Source organism: Phocoena sinus, chromosome 7 (genome assembly GCF_008692025.1).
Source record: "Phocoena sinus isolate mPhoSin1 chromosome 7, mPhoSin1.pri, whole genome shotgun sequence".
NCBI lineage: Eukaryota > Metazoa > Chordata > Mammalia > Artiodactyla > Phocoenidae > Phocoena > Phocoena sinus.
In genome coordinates this window covers 74,127,552-74,148,202 of record NC_045769.1, presented here as the reverse complement: position 1 = coordinate 74,148,202, position 20,651 = coordinate 74,127,552, and the positions used below count along the sequence as shown (strand labels likewise).

The window sequence follows — 20,651 nt, the reverse complement described above, 5'->3', positions numbered from 1 at the left end:
TAGACAATCAACAAGGATTTACTATACAGCACAGGGAACTATATTTGATATCTTGTGATAACTTAAAATGGAAAAGAGTCAAGAAAAGAATATAGATATATGCATATATATGGATAAATGAATCACTTTGCTATATACCTAAAACTAACACAGTATTGTACATCAACTATACTTCAATTTAAAAAAAATAAAAGAAAGAAAATCATGTAAGGCCACTCACTGTTTCCTGAATGCTGGCTTCTAATGCTAGTTTTTATCTATTTCATCTTTTATCTTTTTGCCAATTCTGTTGGCAAAACTGACATAAGTACAGGGTCAGAGCTACGCTATATAAATACTGAAAAAGAGAGAGAAAGAGAATATGAACAAGGCACTGGTGATATTCACACATGATAGCCATAGCCAATACCTTGACCAACAAGTCCAAAAGATGAACCAAATGATAGCCTGTTGGTGAAAGTATAAATTGTTTCTACTTTCCTGGAAGGCAATATGACAATACTCTCAAAAGCCTTAGAATTTTTCATGCCCTTTGGCCAGCAATTCCATTTCTAGGAATTCATCTAAAAGGATTAACTGTGGGATTACTCAAAGTATGGTGACAAGGTTTTTTATTCCAAGGTTTTAAAACAAATATCAAAATATGTAATACGTACATATTTACCCCAAACCAGGAAATGGGTTAAATTTGTGTGGATGAATTATAACAATGTATCATAATACCATGCATGTAATAACAAATACGCTGTAAAGAATATTTAATACAGTGACTTAAAACATAGAAAAAGGTTAGTAAACATTTATAGAAAAAATGAATAATACTGGATCCAGTTCACAAACTGGAAAAACAATGGATAGTGTAGAGTATTTTTTCATTTTTATGAACAATATACATATATCTGAAATGTACAAAATGTTACCAGAGGATATCTCTGGTGTTAGAAACTTAGATAAGCTTTTAGTTTCTTCTCTTTGCTTGCCTCAACTTTTAAAAAAATTTCTCTAATAAATGTAAAGAGTTCTGTATTAAGAGAAAAAACAATAAGGGAAGTCCATAAGCTACTAACCAGTTATATTGAAAGTTACTAATAATTAGGTAAATTGAAATAATTTAGTTGAAAAAGTACAACTTTGGGGTGTTAGCAATGTATACACAGAGGGACAAAATTGTTAAAAATCATTGTGGATTTTAGAGAGGGCAGACAGCAGAAGCAAGAATAACTACAATCCTGCAGCCTGTGGAACAAAAACCACATTCACAGAAAGATACACAAGATGAAAAGGCAGAGGGCTATGTACCAGATGAAGGAACAAGATAAAAACCCAAAAAACAACTAAATGAAGAGGAGATAGGCAACCTTCCAGAAAAAGAATTCAGAATAATGATAGTGAAGATGATTCAGGACCTCGGAAAAAGAATGAAGACAAAGATCTAGAACATGCAAGAAATGTTTAACAAAGACCTAGAAGAATTAAAGAACAAAGAAAAAGAGATGAACAATATGATAACTGAAATGAAAAACAGACTAGAAGGAATCAATAGCAGAATAACTGAGGCAGAAGAACAGATAAGTGACCGGGAAGACAGAATGGTGGAATTCACTGCTGCGGAACAGAATAAAGAAAAAAGAATGAAAAGAAATGAAGACAGCCTAAGAGACCTCTGGGACAACATTAAATGGAACAATATTTGCATTATAGGGGTCCCAAAAGGAGAAGAGACAGAGAAAGGACCTGAGAAAATATTTGAAGAGATTATAGTCAAAAACTTCCCTAACATGGGAAAGGAAATAGCCACCCAAGTCCAGGAAGCGCTGAGAGTCCAATACAGGGGAAACCCAAGGAGAAACATGTTGAGACACATAGTAATAAAATGGGCAAAAATTAAAGACAAAGAAAAATTACTGAAAGCAGCAAGGGAAAAATGACAAAAAACATACAAGGGAACTCCCATAAGGTTAACAGTTGATTTCTCAGCAGAAACTCTACAAGCCAGAAGGGAATGGCATGATATATTTAAAGTGATGAAAGGGAAGAAACTACAACCAGGATTACTCTACCGAGTAAGGATCTCATTCAGATTCGATGGAGACATCAAAAGCTTTACAGGACATCCCTCGTGCCGCAGTGGTTGAGAGTCTGCCTGCCGATGCGGGGGGCGCAGGTTGGTGCCCTGGTCTGGGGGGATCCCGCGTGCCGCAGAGTGGCTGGGCCCGTGAGCTGTGGCCACTGCGCCTGCGCGTCCAGAGCCTGTGCTCCGCGGCAGGAGAGGCCACAGCAGTGAGAAGCCCATGTACTGCAAAAAAAAAAAAAAAACTTTACAGACAAGCAAAAGCTAAGAAAATTCAGCAACACCAAACCAGCTCTACAACAAATGCTAAAGGAACTTCTCTAAGTGGGAAACCCAAGAAAAGGACCTACAAAAACAAACCGAAAACAATTAAGAAAATGGTCATAGGAACACATATATTGATAATTACCTTAAATGTGAATGGATTAAATGCTACAACCAAAAGACACAGGCTCACTGAATGGATACAAAAACAAGACCCATATATATGCTGTCTACAAGAGATCCACTTCAGACCTAGGGACACATACAGACTGAAAGTGAGGGGATGGAAAAAGGTATTCCATGCAAATGGAAATCAAAAGAAAGCTGGAGTGGCAATACTCATAACAGAAAAAATAGACTTTAAAATAAAGAATGTTACAAGAAACAAGGACGGACACTACATAATGATCAAGGGATCAATCCAAAAAGAAGATATAACAATTATAAATATATATGCACCCAACATAGGAGCACCTCAATACATAAGGCAAATGCTAACAGCTATAAAAGAGGAAATAGACAGTAACACAATACTAGTGGGGGACTTTAACACCTCACTTACACCAATGGACAGATCATCCAAAATAAAAATAAATAAGGAAACAGAAGCTTTAAATAACACAACAGACCAGATAGATTTAATTGATATTATAGGACATTCCATCCCAAAACAGCAGATTACACTTTCTTCTCAAGTGTGCACGAAAAATTCTCCAGGATAGATCACATCTTGGGTCACAAATCAAGCCTCAGTAAACTTAAGAAAACTGAAATCATATCAAGCATCTTTTCTGACCACAATACTATGAGATTAGAAACAAATTAAAGGGAAAAAAACGTAAAAAACACAAACACATGGAGGCTAAACAATACGTTACTAAATAATCAAGAGATCACTGAAGAAATCAAAGAGGATTTCAAAAAATACCTACAGACAAATGACAATGAAAACATGATGATCCAAAACCTATGGGATGCAGCAAAAGCAGTTCTAAGAGAGAAGTTTATAGCAATACAAGCCTACCTCAAGAAACAAGAAAAATCACAAATAAATAGTGTAACCTTACACCTAAAAGGAACTAGAGAAAGAAGAACAAACAAAATGCAAAGTTAACAGAAGGAAAGAAATCATAAAGATCAGAGCAGAAATAAATGAAACAGAAACAAAGAAAACAATAGCAAAGATCAATAAAACTAAAAGCTGGTTCTTTGAGAAGATAAACAAAATTGATAAACCATTAGCCAGACTCATCAAGAAAAAGAGGGAGAGGACTCAAATCAATAAAATTAGGATGAAAGAGGAGAAGTTAAAACAGACACTGCAGGGCTTCCCTGGTGGCGCAGTGGTTGAGAGTCCGCCTGCCGATGCAGGGGACGCGGGTTCGTGCCCTGGTCCGGGGGGATCCCACATGCCGCGGAGCGGCTGGGCCCGTGGGCCATGGCCGCTGGGCCTGCGCGTCCGGAGCCTGTGCTCCGCAATGGGAGAGGCCACAACAGTGAGAGACCCGCATAACGCAAAAAAAAAAAAAAAAAAAAAAAAAAAAAAAAAAAAAAAACACAGACACTGCAGAAATACAAAGCATTCTAAGAGACTACTATAAGCAACACTATGCCAATAAAATGGACAACTTGGAAGAAATGGACAAATTCTTAGAAGGGTGTAACATTCCAGACTGAACCAGGAAGAAATAGAAAATATGAACAGACCAATCACAAGTAATGAAATTGAAACTGTGATGAAAAATCTTCCAACAAACAAAAGTCCAGGACCAGACAGGTTCACAGGTGAATTCTATCAAACAATTAGAGAAGAGCTAACACCCATCCTCATCAAACTTTTCCAAAACATTGCAGAGGAAGGAACACTCCCAAACTCATTCTATGAGGCCACCATCACCCTGATACTAAAACCAGACAAAGCTACTACAAAAAAAGAAAATTACAGACCAATACCACTGATGAATATAGATGCAAAAATCCTCAACAAAATACTAGCAAACAGAATCCAACAACACACTAAAAGAATCATACACCATGATCAAGTGGAATTTATCCCAGGGATGCAAAGATTGTTCAATATACGCAAATCGTCAATGTGTTACACCACATTAACAAATTGAAGAAGAAAAACCATGTGATCAACTCAACAGATGCAGAAAAAGCTTTTGACAAAATTCAACACCAATTTATGACAAAAACTCTCCAGAAAGTGGGCATAGAGGGAACCTACATCAACATAACAAAGGCCATATATAACAAACCCACAGCAAACATCATTCTCAATTGTGAAAAACTGAAAGCATTTCCTCTAAGATCAGGAACAAAACAAGAATGTCCACTCTCGCCACTATTATTCAACATAGTTTTGGAAGCCCTAGCCACGGCAATCAGAAAAGAAAAAGAAATAAAAAGAATACACATTGGAAAAGAAGAAGTAAAACTGTCACTGTTTGCAGATGACATGATACTATACATAGAGTATCCTAAAGGTGCCACCAGAAAACTACTAGAGCTAATTAATGAATGTGGTAAAGTTGCAGGATACAAAATTAATGCACAGAAATCTCTTGCATTCCTATGCACTAATAATGAAAAATCTGAAAAAGAAATTAAGGAAACACGCCCATTTACAACTGCAACATAAAGAATGAAATACCTAGGAATAAACCTACCTAGGGAGACAAAAGACCTGTATGCAGAAAACTATAAAACACTGATGAAAGAAATTAAAGATGATACAAAACAGATGGAGAGATATACCATGTACCTGGATTGGAAGAATCAATATTGTGAAAATGACTATACTACCCAAAGCAATCTACAGATTCAATGCAATCCCTATCAAATTACCAGTGGCGTTTTTACAGAACTAGAACAAAAACTCTTAAAATTTGTATGGAGACACAAAAGACCCCGAATAGCCAAAGCAGTCTTGAGGGAAAGAAACAGAGCTGGAGGAATCGGACTCCCTGACTTAAGACTATATTACAAAGCTACAGTAATCAAGACAATATGGTACTGGCAAAAAAACAGAAATATAGATCAATGGAACAGATTAGAAAGTCCAGAGGTAAACCCATGCACCTATGGTCAAGTAATCTATGACAAAGGAGGCAAGGATATACAATGGAGAAAAGACAGTCTCTTCAATAAGTGGTGCTGGGAAACTGGACCGCTACATTTAAAAGAATGAAATTAGAACACTTCCTAACACCATACACAAAAATAAACTCAAAATGGATTTGAGACCTAAATGTAAGACAGGACAGTATAAAACTCTTAGAGGAAAACATAGGAAGAACACTCTTTGACATAAATCACAGCAAGATCTTTTTTGATCCACCTCCTAGAGTAATGGAAATAAAAACAAAAATAAACAAATGGGACCTGATGAAACTTCAAAGCTTTTGCACAGCAAAGGAAACTACAAACAAGATGAAAAGACATCCCTCAGAATGGGAGAAAATATTTGAAAACAAATCAACAGACAAAGGATTAACCTCCAAAATATATAAACAGCTCATGCAACTCAATATTAAAAAAACAAACAACCCAATCCAAAAAGGGGCAGAAGACCTAAATAGATATTTCTCCAAAGAAGACATACAGATGGCCAAGAAGCACATGAAAAGCTGCTCAACATCACTAATTATTAGAGAAATGCAAATCAAAACTACAATGAGGTATCACCTCACACCAGTTAGAATAGGCATCATCAGAAAATCTACAAAGAACAAATGCTGGAGAGGAAACCCTCTTGCACTGCTGGTGGGAATGTAAACTGATACAGCCACTATGGAGAACAGTATGTAGGTTCCTTAAAAAACTACAAATAGAATTACCATATGACCCAGCAATCCCACTACTGGGCATATACCCAGAGAAAACCATAATTCAAAAAGACAGAGGCACCCCAATGTTCATTGCAGCACTATTTACAATAGCCTGGTCATGGAAGCAACCTAAATGCCCATCGCCAGACGAATGGTTAAGGAAGATGTGGTACAGATATACAATGAAATATTACTCAGCCATAAAAAGGAACAAAATTGAATCATTTGTAGAGATGTGGATGAATCTAGAGATGGTCATACAGAGTGAAGTCAGAAAGTGAACAACAAACATTGTGTATTAACGCATATATGTGGAACCTAGAAAAATGGTACAGGTGAACCAGTTTCCAGGGCAGAAATTGAGACAAAGATGTAAAGAGCAAATGTATGGACACCAAGCGGGGAAAGTGGCAGCGGGGGGTGGTGGTGGTGTGATGAATTGGGACATTGGGATTGACATATATACACTAATATGTATACAATGGATAACTAATAAGAACCTGCTGTATAAAAAAATAAATAAAATAAAATTAAAAAAAAAATCATTGTGGATTTTCAATAGCATTCAGGATTTAGATCTCATAATTATTATTAGAATAATTATATAATTATAATTAGAATAATGGTTATGAATCAACACTATAAAATTTAATAACCTATCAAACAATAAAGTAGAAATTACTTGTTATCATTCTATAGCTTTTGCCACATATTGGCTTCAGATCTGATATAGCTGAATGGAGCATCAATTATGTCTCATCCATGTGATTAACTCATCCAAATGTTAGAAAATTAAAGCCACAATCTCATCTGAGTGTAAAACAAGCAATTAAACTGTCTTCATGTTACTAATGAAATACAGCCCAAATAGAATCTAAATAGCTTCACAAACATACTGAATAAATAAATAGGTTCGACTGCAGCCAATTCTTAAAAAAATGTGTTAGTAAAAGACAATATCCTTTAAAGGTCTGTTGTCCAAGATAGAAGTTACTAGACACAAGTGTCTATTCGGCACTTGAAATGTGGCCAGTCCCAATTCAGGTGTGCTGTGGTGTGAAGTGCAAACCAGATTTCAAAGACTTTGTATGAAAAAAAAAAGTAATATATCTCATTAATAATTAAATGCTGATTTACATTGAAATTATATCTTGGCACTATTAAGTTAAAATATACTACCATAATACATTTTATCTTTTAAAATATTTTAATATGGCTACATAAAAATTTTAAATTATGAATGTGGCTCACATCCTACTTCTATTAAATAGCACTGCTCTAGTAGTCAACCCAATTTACCAACATCCTGGTGCATATACATGCTTGAAGTAGTGTGGTGTGAGGGAGAAGCTTTCTATTCAGATGAGCAGAAGAAACTCATTCCTGCTCAGCTATCTACTAGTTCAGAAATTTTGGGTAAATTGCTCATCTACAGCTGCAGCTGTAAAACAAATCTGTGAAATAGAGCTTTTGAAATGGGGTGTATTGAGGATTAAAATTACATGTACTTGTCATGTCATGTAACAGGCACTCAATAAATATCAATGGTTCCGTCTTCCCTCTTTATCTTAGATTTTTAAAAATCTGTATTTTTGCTTTATAAGATGGAAACAGTATGTATGGCAAAATTCTTTATAATGTTACTACCTGGGGACAGCTATTGTTTGTTTATTTGGGTGGATAACCTCTCAGTCTTTTTTTTCTGTGGTTAAATGGATGTAACACTTTCAGAGGGAAAGGGAAAAAAAAAGAACCCATGTTATGCAAGCTATTTTGTGGCCTGATTTTTAATTGCACAGCAAATTATTGCAACTACCTGTGTCATTAAAATTCTTTAATATAATTCTTAATGACTGTGGTATTCCATTGTGTGGATATATCATAATTGATGAAGCTATTTGTTGGCTATTTCGTCATTTTGAAGATTTTGCTATCACTTAAGAAAGAAAAACAATATTGAACACCCTGAAGCCAACTATTTATTTCACTTCTGTGATTATTTCCTTTAAGATTATTTCTAAAGAGACAAAGAGAATTTACACTTATAAAGATATTTGATGACCTATTGCCAGATTGTCTTCCAAAAGTGTTTATTCACTAGTCCTGTATAAAAATGCCCATTTCTTCCATATTTTTAAACTTGCATAAATTTCTTTTGTTTTGGGCTTCCCTGGTGGCGCAGTGGTTAAGAATCTGCCTGCCAATGCAAGGGACACGGGTTCGAGCCCTGGCCCGGGAAAATCCCACATGCTGCGGAGCAACTAAGCCCATGCACCGCAACTACTGAGCCTGCATTCTAGAGCCCGCAAGCCACAACTACTGAGCCCATGTGCCACAACTACTGAAGCCTGCGCGCCTAGAGCCCATGCACCACAACAAGAGAAGCCATGACAATGAGAAGCCCACGCACCCCTGCTCACCACAAGTAGAGAAAGCCCACGCACAGCAATGAAGACCCAACACAGCCAAAAATAAATAAATAAATAAATAAGAAAGATTCTTAAAAACTTCTTTTGTGTTTTACCATTTTATAGGTAAAAATCTGAGTATTTTAAAATTTTTCATTGTTTTGATGAGCAGAGAGGTTTCCAAAAATTTCTCTGTCATTTGTATTTAGAATTACCATCCAGAGTTCCATGGACTGCCATGAGGATATCAATTCACCTCCCAGCATCTGACCATAGAATCTTGCATCCCCACCTGTTACTGTAGTAGATGAACCATTCATGCTTATTCCTCCACTTGTGCACTAAATCTTGTTACTGGATTATTCTCATTGGCATCAAACATACTAATATTTGTCCCATTTTAAGCAAAACAAAAGACAAAACCGCAACATAAAAAGTCTGACTTTACATTCTACCTCTCCTTTGCAAGATAACGTCACAAAAGAGTTATCTATGCTCATTGCCTTCAATTGTTTCCTCTCATTCACTTGAACCCAACCCAGTTGTGCATCTGTTCCCACTTCTTCAGTGAAAATGGTCACCAAAGACCTCCATGTGGAGCCAGCAGTCAACCATCAGTCCTATTTTATTTGACCTAGCAACATTTACTCAGTGGATCGCCCCTCCTCCTCACGGTGCTGCCCACTCCCTCTTCCCTTACCTTCTGGGACAGCACACTCTTGCATTTCTTTGTATCTCACAGACCTTCCCTCAGTGTCCTTTGTTGGTTACCCTTCTTGCTGACAATGTAATGCCAGCAGACCCAAGTGAAACAGGAGGAAAGGGGGCAGGGCACAACCTTTAAAAGAATGACATCGCCTTTAAGGATATGACATAAACTGGTTAGAACCAACTAGGTCCAAGATGTTGGAAGATTTGACTCCCGGTAGACCATGAGCCTCATTATACACACATTGTAATGCATTAGCATATGCTAAATGACACACCCACAGGCACGATGACAGTTCTGAGGCTGACCATAAAAGGCCAAAAAGTGGGTGGTGGCCCAATTCCTGGAAATCCCTGCCCCTTCCCCAAAATAGTTGGAATAATCCTCCCACTTATTAGCCTATGAAATTACCCAGCCTATAAAAACTAACCATCCCATATTTTGGGGCTGCTCTCACCTTCTGGGACTGACAGCATTCTGTCTATGGAATGTGTAGCTCTCTAAATAAATTCACTTCTTACCTATCACTTTGTTTCTCCCTGAATTCCTCCTGCACTGAGACATAAAGACCCTGAGCTTCATTAAGTCCTGAGACCAGGTGTGCAATCTCAATTGAAAGACCGTGGGTTTGAGTCCCAGCCCCTGGATTCATGTCCCAATCCGAGTTTTGGCTGAGTGAAAGTCTCAGCCCGAGTGTTCAAGTCCCAGTCAGAGTTCTGGCTGTGTGCAAATCCTATCTGAGTTGTGCAGTTTCACAAGGAACTAGTCTTTGATCCTCTCCTTTGTCCCTTCACACTCTTTTGGTGATCACATCCAATTTCATGCTGGTGACTCACAAACATGTATCTCCAGCTCAGATTTCTCTCCTGAACTCCAAACTCATATAACTGACTGCCTTCATAAAGTCTGTATTTGGACATCTGATAGCATCAAATTCAACATGTCCAAACCTGAATGCCTGATTTCCCCCTCTGCTTTGCTTACAATCTTCCCCAACTCAGTTGATGGTAACTTCATCCTTCCAGTTGCTCAACCACAAAATTTTGGACTATTCTGTTGTTTTCTTTTTCTCACATACCTTATTTTAAGTCTGTCAGCAGATGCTGTTGGCTTTACCTTTAAAATGTGTCCAGAAGCTGACTATTTCACACCATCTCCACTTCCTGATGCAGGCCACCCTTATATCCCACCTGGGTTTAATAACTTTCTAAGGGTTCAGTCTTTTCTTGGCCCTCCTTTCCTCCATCTTAAACACAATAACTGCCAAAGTGATTCAGCTAAAACGTAAGTTAGGTCTAGTTAGCACACTTCCTCACACTTCTGCTTCTAGTAGCTTCCCATATCACTCAGAGTAAAATCAGAAGTTTTATAAACGGCTACCAGGCTCTAAATGTCCCACCCTCACCCTTACTTCTTTGACCATACCTTCTACTCCTCTCCCCGTCTATCACTCTATTCCCGCCACACAAGCCTCTTGCCAGAAACATGCCCACCTCAGTAAACACTGGCTAGAACACTCATACCGCATATTTCTGCATGGCCAGCCCTCTCACCCCCTTCATGACTTTCCTTCACTGTCGCTTCCTCAACCAGGACTATCCCCAAACTTATATTCAAATTTGCAACCTGTTGGGACTTCCCTGGTTAAGACTTCGCCTTCCAATGCGGGGGGTTGCGGGTTCCATCCCTGGTCGGTGTGCTAAGATCTCACAGGCCTAGTGGCCAAATAACCAAAGCATAAAACAGAAGCGGTATTGTAACAAATTCAATAAGGACTTTAAAAATGGTCCACATGCAAAAAGAATCAAAAAAACACTGCAGTCTGTCCCCTCCCCCACAATCCCAGCAACTTCTCTTTTCCTCTAATCGCTATTGTTCCATAGCACTTATCACCTTCTAATATACTACCGTGGATAATTTACTTACCTAGGGTGTTTATAGTTCGTTGTGTGTCTCCAACCTGCCTCATGAGTACAGGGGTTTTTGTTTATTTTATGACAGTAATTGCTCAACAAATATTTGTGGAAAATACGAATGCTAAGTCACTTCTTCCTCTCTTTTGTCCCTTTTCTCTTCTGGCTGTTCAATAATTAATTTTGCAAAGTGTTTTTATATGTTAGAGATTTTAATTTTTTGTGCCTGATATTTGCCAACGTTTCCTATTTGTCATTTGTTTTTTACCCTTATTTTTTTCCTTAAAAAATTCCTTGTTTTTAGAATAGACAGTATATTCAGAGGCTTCAAAATTCAAAATGTATAATAAAAGGGGGGAGTTACAATAAAACTTCTCCCTCACATTCCCCCCCACCCAGGCATCTAGCTTCCATTCCCAAAGGCAACAAACGTTATCAACTTCTGCATATTTTTTCAGACATATAAAAGCAAATATGTATATGTATGTGTTTTACTTTTTCCTGTTTTACACAATGTGTACTGTACATTGTATATAAGGCTTGCTTATTAACCTTATATCACACCTTAATCCTGACCCTTGGAAAGTGTTCCATATCAGTGAATGCTAAGTATTTACTTTTTTTTTTTTGGCCACACTGCTTGCACAATCTTAGTTTCCCGACCAGGGATTGAACCCAGGCCCCCGGCACTGAAAGTGTGGAGCCCTAACCACTGCATCGCCAGGGAATTCCCTACATCATTTTTTGTTTTTAATCTGGAAAATAATACATTGTATGGTTGTACAATGATCTACAAAACTAGTTCCTATTGACATTAAGATTGTTTCCTCAGTCTTCAGCTACTACAATGAATAACTAAAAATAAATCACTGTATATTCAAGTATACAGTTGACCTTTTGACAACATGGAAGAAGGGTAGGAAGGGGAGGGTTAGGGGCACTGACCCTCAGCACAGTCGAAAATCTGGGGACTATGAACTCTACAAATCCTTCTCAGTTTTCCCTCCCTTTGGTGGGACAGGATGGCTGGAGTTGGGTATTTCCGTCCCCAACATGGAAGGCTAGCGCTGCTGGACTTGTGTATTTTCCGGCCCCCAGGTAGGTTAGGTTCTGATAAAACTGTAGCAGTTTAGGCTCCAATAAAATAGTTTCTCCTGAGGGCAGCCTTTGTTAAGAACAGAATGCTCTGGAGTATTTCCAAACGGTTCATTTTCCCCTCCCTCGTCAGAGGCATGAGGGGATTTTTCTCAGATATTCACTGTGGGTACCTGGTAGAACTTCTTGAGGTAAAACTCACAAAAGTGTGCTGACATCCCCCTTAACTAAGGCCCCCTAGAGTTTTTAACTCTCAAAGTTGTCCACAACTCAGCTTCAAGCAATTCCTCAATTACAGTCCAGGTGTTCCTACCCCAACATTGGTTCCCCTGAAAGTTTCTGCTAAACCAGTTTCCTCTCAGGTAATTTGTGATTCTCTGTATCACCTGTGTCTCCAGCTCTGGGGGCAGTGGTTTGCCCTGTGACCTAACTTCTCTGAGGTAGTTAAGAAGAGTTGTTGATTTTCCAGTTTGTTCAGCTTTCTACTCCTCACTAGAGCAGAGTGGCAAATTCTAAGCTCCTAACTTGCTGGACAGAAAACTGGAAGTCCCTTTGATTCTTTAAAGATTTAATACTTGCCTGGGGAAACATCCTGTTATATTTTATTAAATGTTTATGTCATTGCATTTATTTAATTTTTTTCTTTATGATTTTCACTGCAGGTAACGTGTTTTTAAAAGGCCTTCTCCACTCCAAGATTATTTAATACTTGTTTTTATTTTTATCTAATTCTTTTATGATTATTTTCTTCTTCACATTTTATGCACCTGGAGTTTACTGAGTCATAAGGAATAAGAGATCTAACCTAACTTTCTAATTCCCTGTTATTTAGTGCTGTCATATAAATAATCCCTCACAGTATAAAAATTTTACTTTATAATAAATTAAATTATTATAGGTATTTTCTGTTTTCTGTATTTCTATTTTGTTCCATTGATCTGCTACAGACATGAACTTCCTAATTTACTTTGATATTAAAATATATATTTATATTTGGCTGTGCAAGTTTTACCACTCCCCCACCCTAGTTATTCTTCATTTTGAAGAAGTTATTCTTCACTTTGGGTGATTTTACAAGCTTAATCTTCCTAATAAATTTTGGAATAATGTTGAACAATTCTTCAATTGCAATTGTACTAAATTGACAGATTAATTTCATGAGTCATGGATATTTTTTTTTTTTTTTTTTTTTGCGGTACGCGGGCCTCTCACTGTTGTGGCCTCTCCCGTTGCGGAGCACAGGCTCCGGACGCGCAGGCTCAGTAGCCATGGCTCACGGGCCCAGCCGCTCCACGGCATGTGGGATCTTCCCACACCGGGGCGCAAACCCTCATCCCCTGCATCGGCAGGCGGACTCTCAACCACTGCGCCACCAGGGAAGCCCAGTCATGGATATTTTGAAAGCAAATCAACTATTATATAAAATTAGGAATTTTATACTCAAACTGGTTTAAGACATTAATATGGACTAATTGCCCTTGAAAATTCAGCAGTGAGGTTGGCTTCCCATGAAGTTCAAACACAGTACCAGACCAGTTTCCCCATGATTGTCTGGGCCCTCTCCTCTCCTTGCGTGCTATTGTCCTTCATTCACAAGATGGCTGCCAGCAGCAACCACAGCCATGTACTTTCCTGGTAGATCCACAGGGAAGAAAATGCACTACTCCTCACAAGTATCTAACAAAAGTTCTGAGCTTTGCCTAGATTTGGACCACCCTGAGCTAATTGTTGTGACCGGGGGGAATGAAGTTATGGACTGGTGCACACTCCCAATCAGGGTATACCTTTGGATCTGGGGTTGGAGTCATTCCAACCCAAACTGGCAAGCTGCTACAAAATAGGAGGAATTAAAATAAATATTGGGGATTAACCATGATGTCTACTGCCTTTAGCCCAATGAAAATTTCTCACAATTTAAAAATGTCCCCTAGATCTTTCAGCCTTCTTATGTTGTAGCAGTAGGCACCTGTTTAAAATATGCACACACTCACTTGTGCAGGTGTCCACATATATGTATACAATCTATGTGAATTCTCACAAGGCCTAATAACTAGAACCAAAAGGGGAAATGGCCTTATCAAAATAATGGCAGATACTGGCAAATGAGAGTCCAGTAATATTACAATTGAATATATAATTCACTGGGCTAGTTAGAACAGTGCATTTACATGCCTTACTCCCCACCAGCCACAGATTTCTGATGCCCACCACCTCTGTTTATTCAAAACAGCCCATTTAGGGACTTCCCTGGTGGCGCAGTGGTTAAGAATCTGCCTGCCAATGCAGGGGACACAGGTTCAATCCCTGGTCCGGGAAGATTCCACATGTCATGGAGCAACTAAGCCTGTGCACCACAACTACTGAGCCTGTGCTCTACAGCCCGTGAGCCACAACTACTGACCCTGCACTCTAGAGCCCATGAGTCACAACTACTGAGCCTGCACTCTAGAGTCTGCGAGTCACAACTACTGAGCCCACATGCCACAACTACTGAAGCCCATGCACCGAGAGCTGCAACGAGAAGCCACCACAATGAGAAGCCCGTGCACCACAACGAAGAGTAGCCACCACTCGCCACAACTAGAGAAAGCCCACATGCAGCAACGAAGACCCAATGCAGCCAAAAACTAAAATAAATTAATTTAAAATATATACATATATAAGTAATACTTGTCATATTCATCTTCTTTCATTTCAAAGGAAGAGCCTTTTACTTCTATTGCTAATTTACTATACATGTGTCCCTTCAATAGTTTTCCTTTCTTTTCAGGTATATATTCTTTGGGGAAATTTTTGAGGTCAATATAATAAAAAGCATATTTTGCTACAAAACGTTTCCCAGAAACTTCATATACAGAAAACTACATGAAGTAGACTATTGCTCTGACCCAGGGTGGCATTTCTGGGTTTGTTCATTAAATGAATTTTAATATAAAATTTACACTGGAGAAGATGGCCCTGAATTTTAAGTCAGTTAACATTATAGTTGTCATTCAGAAGAGGACTGTCATTCTCAGGATGCAATCAAAAGTGCATTTTCTTATTGCTATTTGCAGCAACAAGGATGGGACCTAGAGAATACCATACTAAGTCAATTAAATCAGACAGAGAAAGACGAATATTATATACTATCACTTATATGTGGAATCTAAAAAATAATGCAAATGAATCTATATACAAACAAGAAACAGACTCACAGACATACAACACAAACTTATGGTTACCAAAGGGGAAAGGGAGGGACAGGGAGGGAAAAATTAGGAGTTTGGGATTAACTCATATAAACTCCTATACATAAAATAGATAAGCAACAAGGATTTATAGTATAGCACAGAGAACTATATTCAATATCTTGTAACAACCTATTATGGAAGATAATCTGAAAAAATATGTATATATATAACTGAGTTACTTTGCTGTATACATGAAAATAACACAATATTGTAAATGCACTTTTTTAAACTTCAATTTCTAAAAAAAAAATTTATAAAACATACTTTGTATTCACTATAGGGCAAAATCACAGTAGATTACAAGTAACATAATTCCATGGGTATATTTTCCATTGTAATCAATTTTTAGTACTGATTTGTAAATTTCCACTGAAGAAGAGCTTCACATCTTGAAATAAAAATTCATAGTTATCAAAAATTCATGTTTGAAAACTATTTCTTACCTGTATAGTAAAGAGATAAATAAGAGGGATATTTTCATCAAGTTTCAACCTTATAAAAATCTTTAAAACCATTATTTCAAGGAAATTACTTTGGAGAAAAAAAAACCTCTCTATTCAACAAACAGTAAATCTAAACATTTATTGATAGTCGTATTCCAGTCACAAAGTATCTATGAAAACAGTAAACAGGAAGTATAGTGACCCCTAAAAAAGTAAAAGTTTGGTGGCAAAAATCTAGATAATTCAAGTAGTTTTATTACCTGCATATATCTTCTAACTGCATATCAAAATCTTGAAGTTTCTTTTGATATTTCTCTGTAAAGTTACAGAATTCATTAAGGATTGAAAACTTCAAGTCAGGGTATGGACATTCCAAAGTTTCTAATTCCACGGGCATTTCACTAAGCAGGTTACTTCTTTCTTCTGAAGAATGATCAAGTGTCTGAAAAAAAATTGTATGATTATTTAATGTAAATGACAAATTGATAATTTACTACCTATATCGCACTTACTTTCAAACTCCAGTCTGAAAGATAATTTTCTATTTTCTGTTGCTCTAGCCTAAGTCTTTCATAGACGGCTTTCAATTGTTTCTTCACGAAGTCAACCTATAGGACATTTAGAACAAGTGGTATGCAAATTACTGATTTATCCAATATTTATATTTAAAGTCACAGGAATTTTTCTCAAAAGCCATTAAATGATGACAAATTAGATAAGGGAAAGTTCCTTTGAGGATCCATGGAAGAGGGTTCAAGAGATGTCATAGCCAAGCAGTGCCCATCAGACAAAGGAGCTTTAAAGGAGCTTCTAGACACATAACCCAAAAATGGGCTCAGTCATAGCCACTCTGCACTCACATTTGGATTTTGTTTGTGATGAAGCAGAAAGCGTTCCAGATTGCCTCTGCTTTAATCACCCACTCCTTTCCTTGCATCCTTGCCTCTAATCCCCAGTTGGACATGGATTTTTAATGTTTATTTTTAATTATTATTTATGAAAGCAATATGATAATACTACAGAATAACTGAAAAATAAAGTAAGAAAAATCACCTAAAAGCCTACATCTAGGGCAGCTATGATAATGGAACTTATGCTCTAGTCAGGGAAGACAGTCTTAAACTCATAAAAAGTAAGTAAGAAAATATCAGGAAGAGGTAAGTGAGGTAAAAACTGGCTGAGGTAATAGGGAGTGACTGGGTCTTCTCTCATGCAGGTGGTCAGGACAGGGCTCTCGGAGGAGAGGACATTTAAGCTAAGACCTAAACGACAAAAAGGGCCATGAGGAGGACAGAAGAAACAGTGCAAAGGCCTCAAGACAGGAAGGAGTCTGGCTTATGTGAGGAATAGGTAGAAGGCCAGCATCGGTGGGACAAGGTCTAGTAGGAAAAAGAGGGTGTCACGTAGGAGGTGAGACTAAAGGAGGCGGATAGGGAAATGTGCAGGGAGTGTTACCGTGTGTGCAGGGAGTGTTACCGTGTGCTCGACGTACAGCGAGGCCAAACAATACCAACATGTCAGAGTTTGGCGCAAAGAAACGTTTATCGCAGGGCCATGCCACGCGACAGGTGGCTCGTGCCTTAAAAAAACCCAAACTCCCCGAAAGCTTTCAGCAAAGCCCTGTTAGAGGAACGGTGAGAGAGGGGTGTGGTTAGTTGTTGCAAACTTCTTGGTGTCAGATTCTTTGTTTTCTTTTTTTTTTTAGATCCTTTGTTCTTGAGGTCAGGTCATGGTCAGGTCATGATGTTCCTGTAAACCTCCACCAAAACAAAATGTTATTCTCTGTTCTACAGGAAAGGGCAAGGTGCCAAGGCTCAACTTTCGCCCTCCGAGGTCCAGGCCCAGGCTAAGAGGAGAGGGTCCCTGCGCGGCCAGTTACCAGACCCAGGAACGTTGGTCCAGCACCCAGTCTGGGTCCTCCAGCCAGTGCCCAGGCCCGGCTGAGGAGACAGATCTCAGTGGGCAGTGCCCTCAGCGCCGGGTCCCCAGACCCTGCCCAACCGACATCACTGAGCGAGCAAGACGCCCAGGGCCCAGCCTGCCCTCAGGTCGCCCAAACAGGGCCAGGACCCACGGACTGCGACGACGGAGACCGCTGCCGCCATTAGGTCTCAGAGGTGGGAATGGAGGAGAGGTTTGCGGCTGCTTCAAGGCCTGGGCCCGGCCAGTGAGCGGCCGTGGCAGGGGCTCTGGAGCTCCGCAGACGACAGCTGTCCCGGGGCGCCCCCCAGCTCACCGCTGGCCCATGGCCAATGGGCCTGGAGGGTCCGGGGGAGAGGGCTGCGATCCGCCTCTCACCACATTCTCTGCCGCGAGGACCACCATAAAGCTGACTGGTGTCGGAGCGGGACCTCCAACCGTAGCGCTAAGGGTCACTCGCTCGTGGTCGCGTGCTGACGGTTTCGTGCTAACGATCTCTAGATAACAGTTAACGGCTGCGCACCCGCCCCGCCCCTATCGCAGGAGGAATTGTGGGCCGGCAGGAGCCCTGCAGGGATTTACCAGGCGGATAACTTGACCCCCTCCCCTATGATAGGATTTCAGAATACCCTGGAAGGAGGGGCAAGAATGAAAGCGGGTAGGCCAGTTACGAGGTCATCGAAACATTCTCGGGGAGAAATTAGCATGTTTGGACAGATTCAGGGATACGTTTAAGATACCGAGTAGATAGAATTTGCTATACCTTCTATTTATATACATAAGGCGTACATGTTTCTTATCTCCAACTCTTCTAATTGGGATAAAAATAAAATATTACATTACTAAAAGTAAAGGAGGGCTTCCCTGGTGGCGCAGTAGTTGAGAGTCCGCCTGCCAATGCAGGGGACACGGGTTAGTGCCGCGGTCCGGTAAGATCCCACATGCCACGGAGCGGCTGGGCCTGTGAGCCATGGCCGCTGAGCCTGCGTGTCCGGAGCCTGTGCTCCGCAACGGGAGAGACCACAACAGTGAGAGGCCCGTGAACCGCAAAAAAAAAAAAAAAAAGTAAAGGAAATATACTGACCTCTTCCAGTACTTTCACAGAGTTGGATTCACTGTGTGAGTGTGAATGCTGTGAAATGTGATGCTGTCTGTATTTTAGATCTGCTCTCAATTGCTGAAGAGGATTTATTACATTTTTAAGATATGTGCACCATTGTTCCGATAACTCTTGTTCTATGGTGAAACAAAATTAAATCAAAGCAACACATTATTATTTTAAGTTTCTTCAAGAACAGGTCATTAGATGCAGATTATTTTTGGATTCCTTTAGAAAAAAGCAAACAGCAATATTAAAAGAACATGAAGTGTGTGGCCCACTTTAATCTTCAAAACAAAGCTCCCCTTTAAATGTGGAACCAAAAAAGAAAAAAAAACCTACCGAAATTCATAAGGTCAGAAAGACATTCATTTCCAATGTTCTCTTCATTGAGTAAGGATTTTATTTCAGATTCCATTTTCCATCTGAAATAGACATTATCTCAATCAATTCTTTTACAATCATAAACATATATATATATATAGGTTTAAAAAATAACTAACAGTAGAAACACTCAATCTAATGTGGTTTTATTCACCTGTTCACTAATTCAGACCACATACTAAATTCCTAACATGGATTAGGTACTTGCCAGGACACTGATATAGACAGAAGCGTAAGTGAATACTCCAGGAGAAGTAACAGCGTGAGCAAGGCAAGGACGGGGTACATCCTGGCACTATTTCGGGTGGAGAGAGCTCCGGGCACTGGGAAGCTGCTGAGGGATATTAAACTGACCATGCCAGCTCAGATCTGTGTTTTGGAAAGATTTCCAAGGCAGCAAGATGGAGGATGGGCTAGAAGGAGGGTGAACAATAAAAGTGGAAGATGAAGAGGAGGGTATCAGGCAAACCTGGATCAACAAGGAGGTTATTTAAAAAGTTCAGAGATGAGGAGGTCCTGACCTAGGGAAATGGGAGTAAAAGTATATATTTTTATACACCAAAAACATAATAAATCTCAATAATCTTTTACTATATTATTTAAATATAGTCATTTTAGAGTAAAACTATAACCAGCTCTAAATGGACATCTAAAAATATTGCAGTCTATCCCTTATTTATGGCAGGTTTAATAAAATCATAAAAAGAGTTTTGATTTATTATGACTGTTAAGATACAATATTTTAAATGGTATAAAATAAGAAAATAGCAACAATTACAACACTAATACGATGATTATTTTTATTTTTGCCTATAAGTTTCTAACCCTTGTCTACATGCATGGATATTTTAACTAGTTGTAATTATGGCATATTTACCATTTTATATTCAGGTTTTTGTTTTTTAACTTACTTTAAGATATTTCTAAATAATTTTCATAATTGCCATTTATTTTAGTGGCTGCATAGTATTTTATATTACATATGTGCCATCATCTTCTAAGCCAATTCACAAATGTGGGACAGTGTTTTGTTTGTATATATAAAGGAGGGGTCCTATTGTAGATGACACTTACTGTCTATTTTTCTAGCATGTGATCTTAGTCAAAGGTATTTTTTTTTAATTTTATATATTTTATTTTTGGCTGTGTTGGGTCTTCGTTGCTGCACGCGGGCTTTCTCTAGCTGTGGCGAGTGAGGGCTACTCTTCATTGTGGTGCGCGGGCTTCTCATTGTGGTGGCTTCTCTTGTTGCAGAGCACGGGCTCTAGGCACACGGGCT

General features: G+C 38.9%; 1 protein-coding gene across 7 annotated transcripts in view; it reads right to left on the bottom strand.

Moving 5' to 3' along the window:
- CCDC148 (coiled-coil domain containing 148) overlaps positions 1 to 20,651 on the bottom strand; it is a 265,676-nt gene that overhangs the window by 139,708 nt on the left and 105,317 nt on the right. For 5 of the 7 annotated variants that reach the window (XM_032638642.1, XM_032638643.1, XM_032638646.1 and 2 more), the window contains 4 exons: positions 19,331 to 19,413; positions 18,974 to 19,125; positions 16,482 to 16,577; positions 16,230 to 16,411 (listed from right to left, as the gene is read on the bottom strand). In XM_032638642.1, the coding sequence (XP_032494533.1) occupies positions 16,230 to 16,411; positions 16,482 to 16,577; positions 18,974 to 19,125; positions 19,331 to 19,413 (513 nt within the window). Of the gene's footprint in view, positions 1 to 16,229; positions 16,412 to 16,481; positions 16,578 to 18,973; positions 19,126 to 19,330; positions 19,414 to 20,446; positions 20,489 to 20,651 lie in introns of those variants that run through there. The other 2 variants (XM_032638648.1, XM_032638644.1) reach the window with 2 other exon arrangements.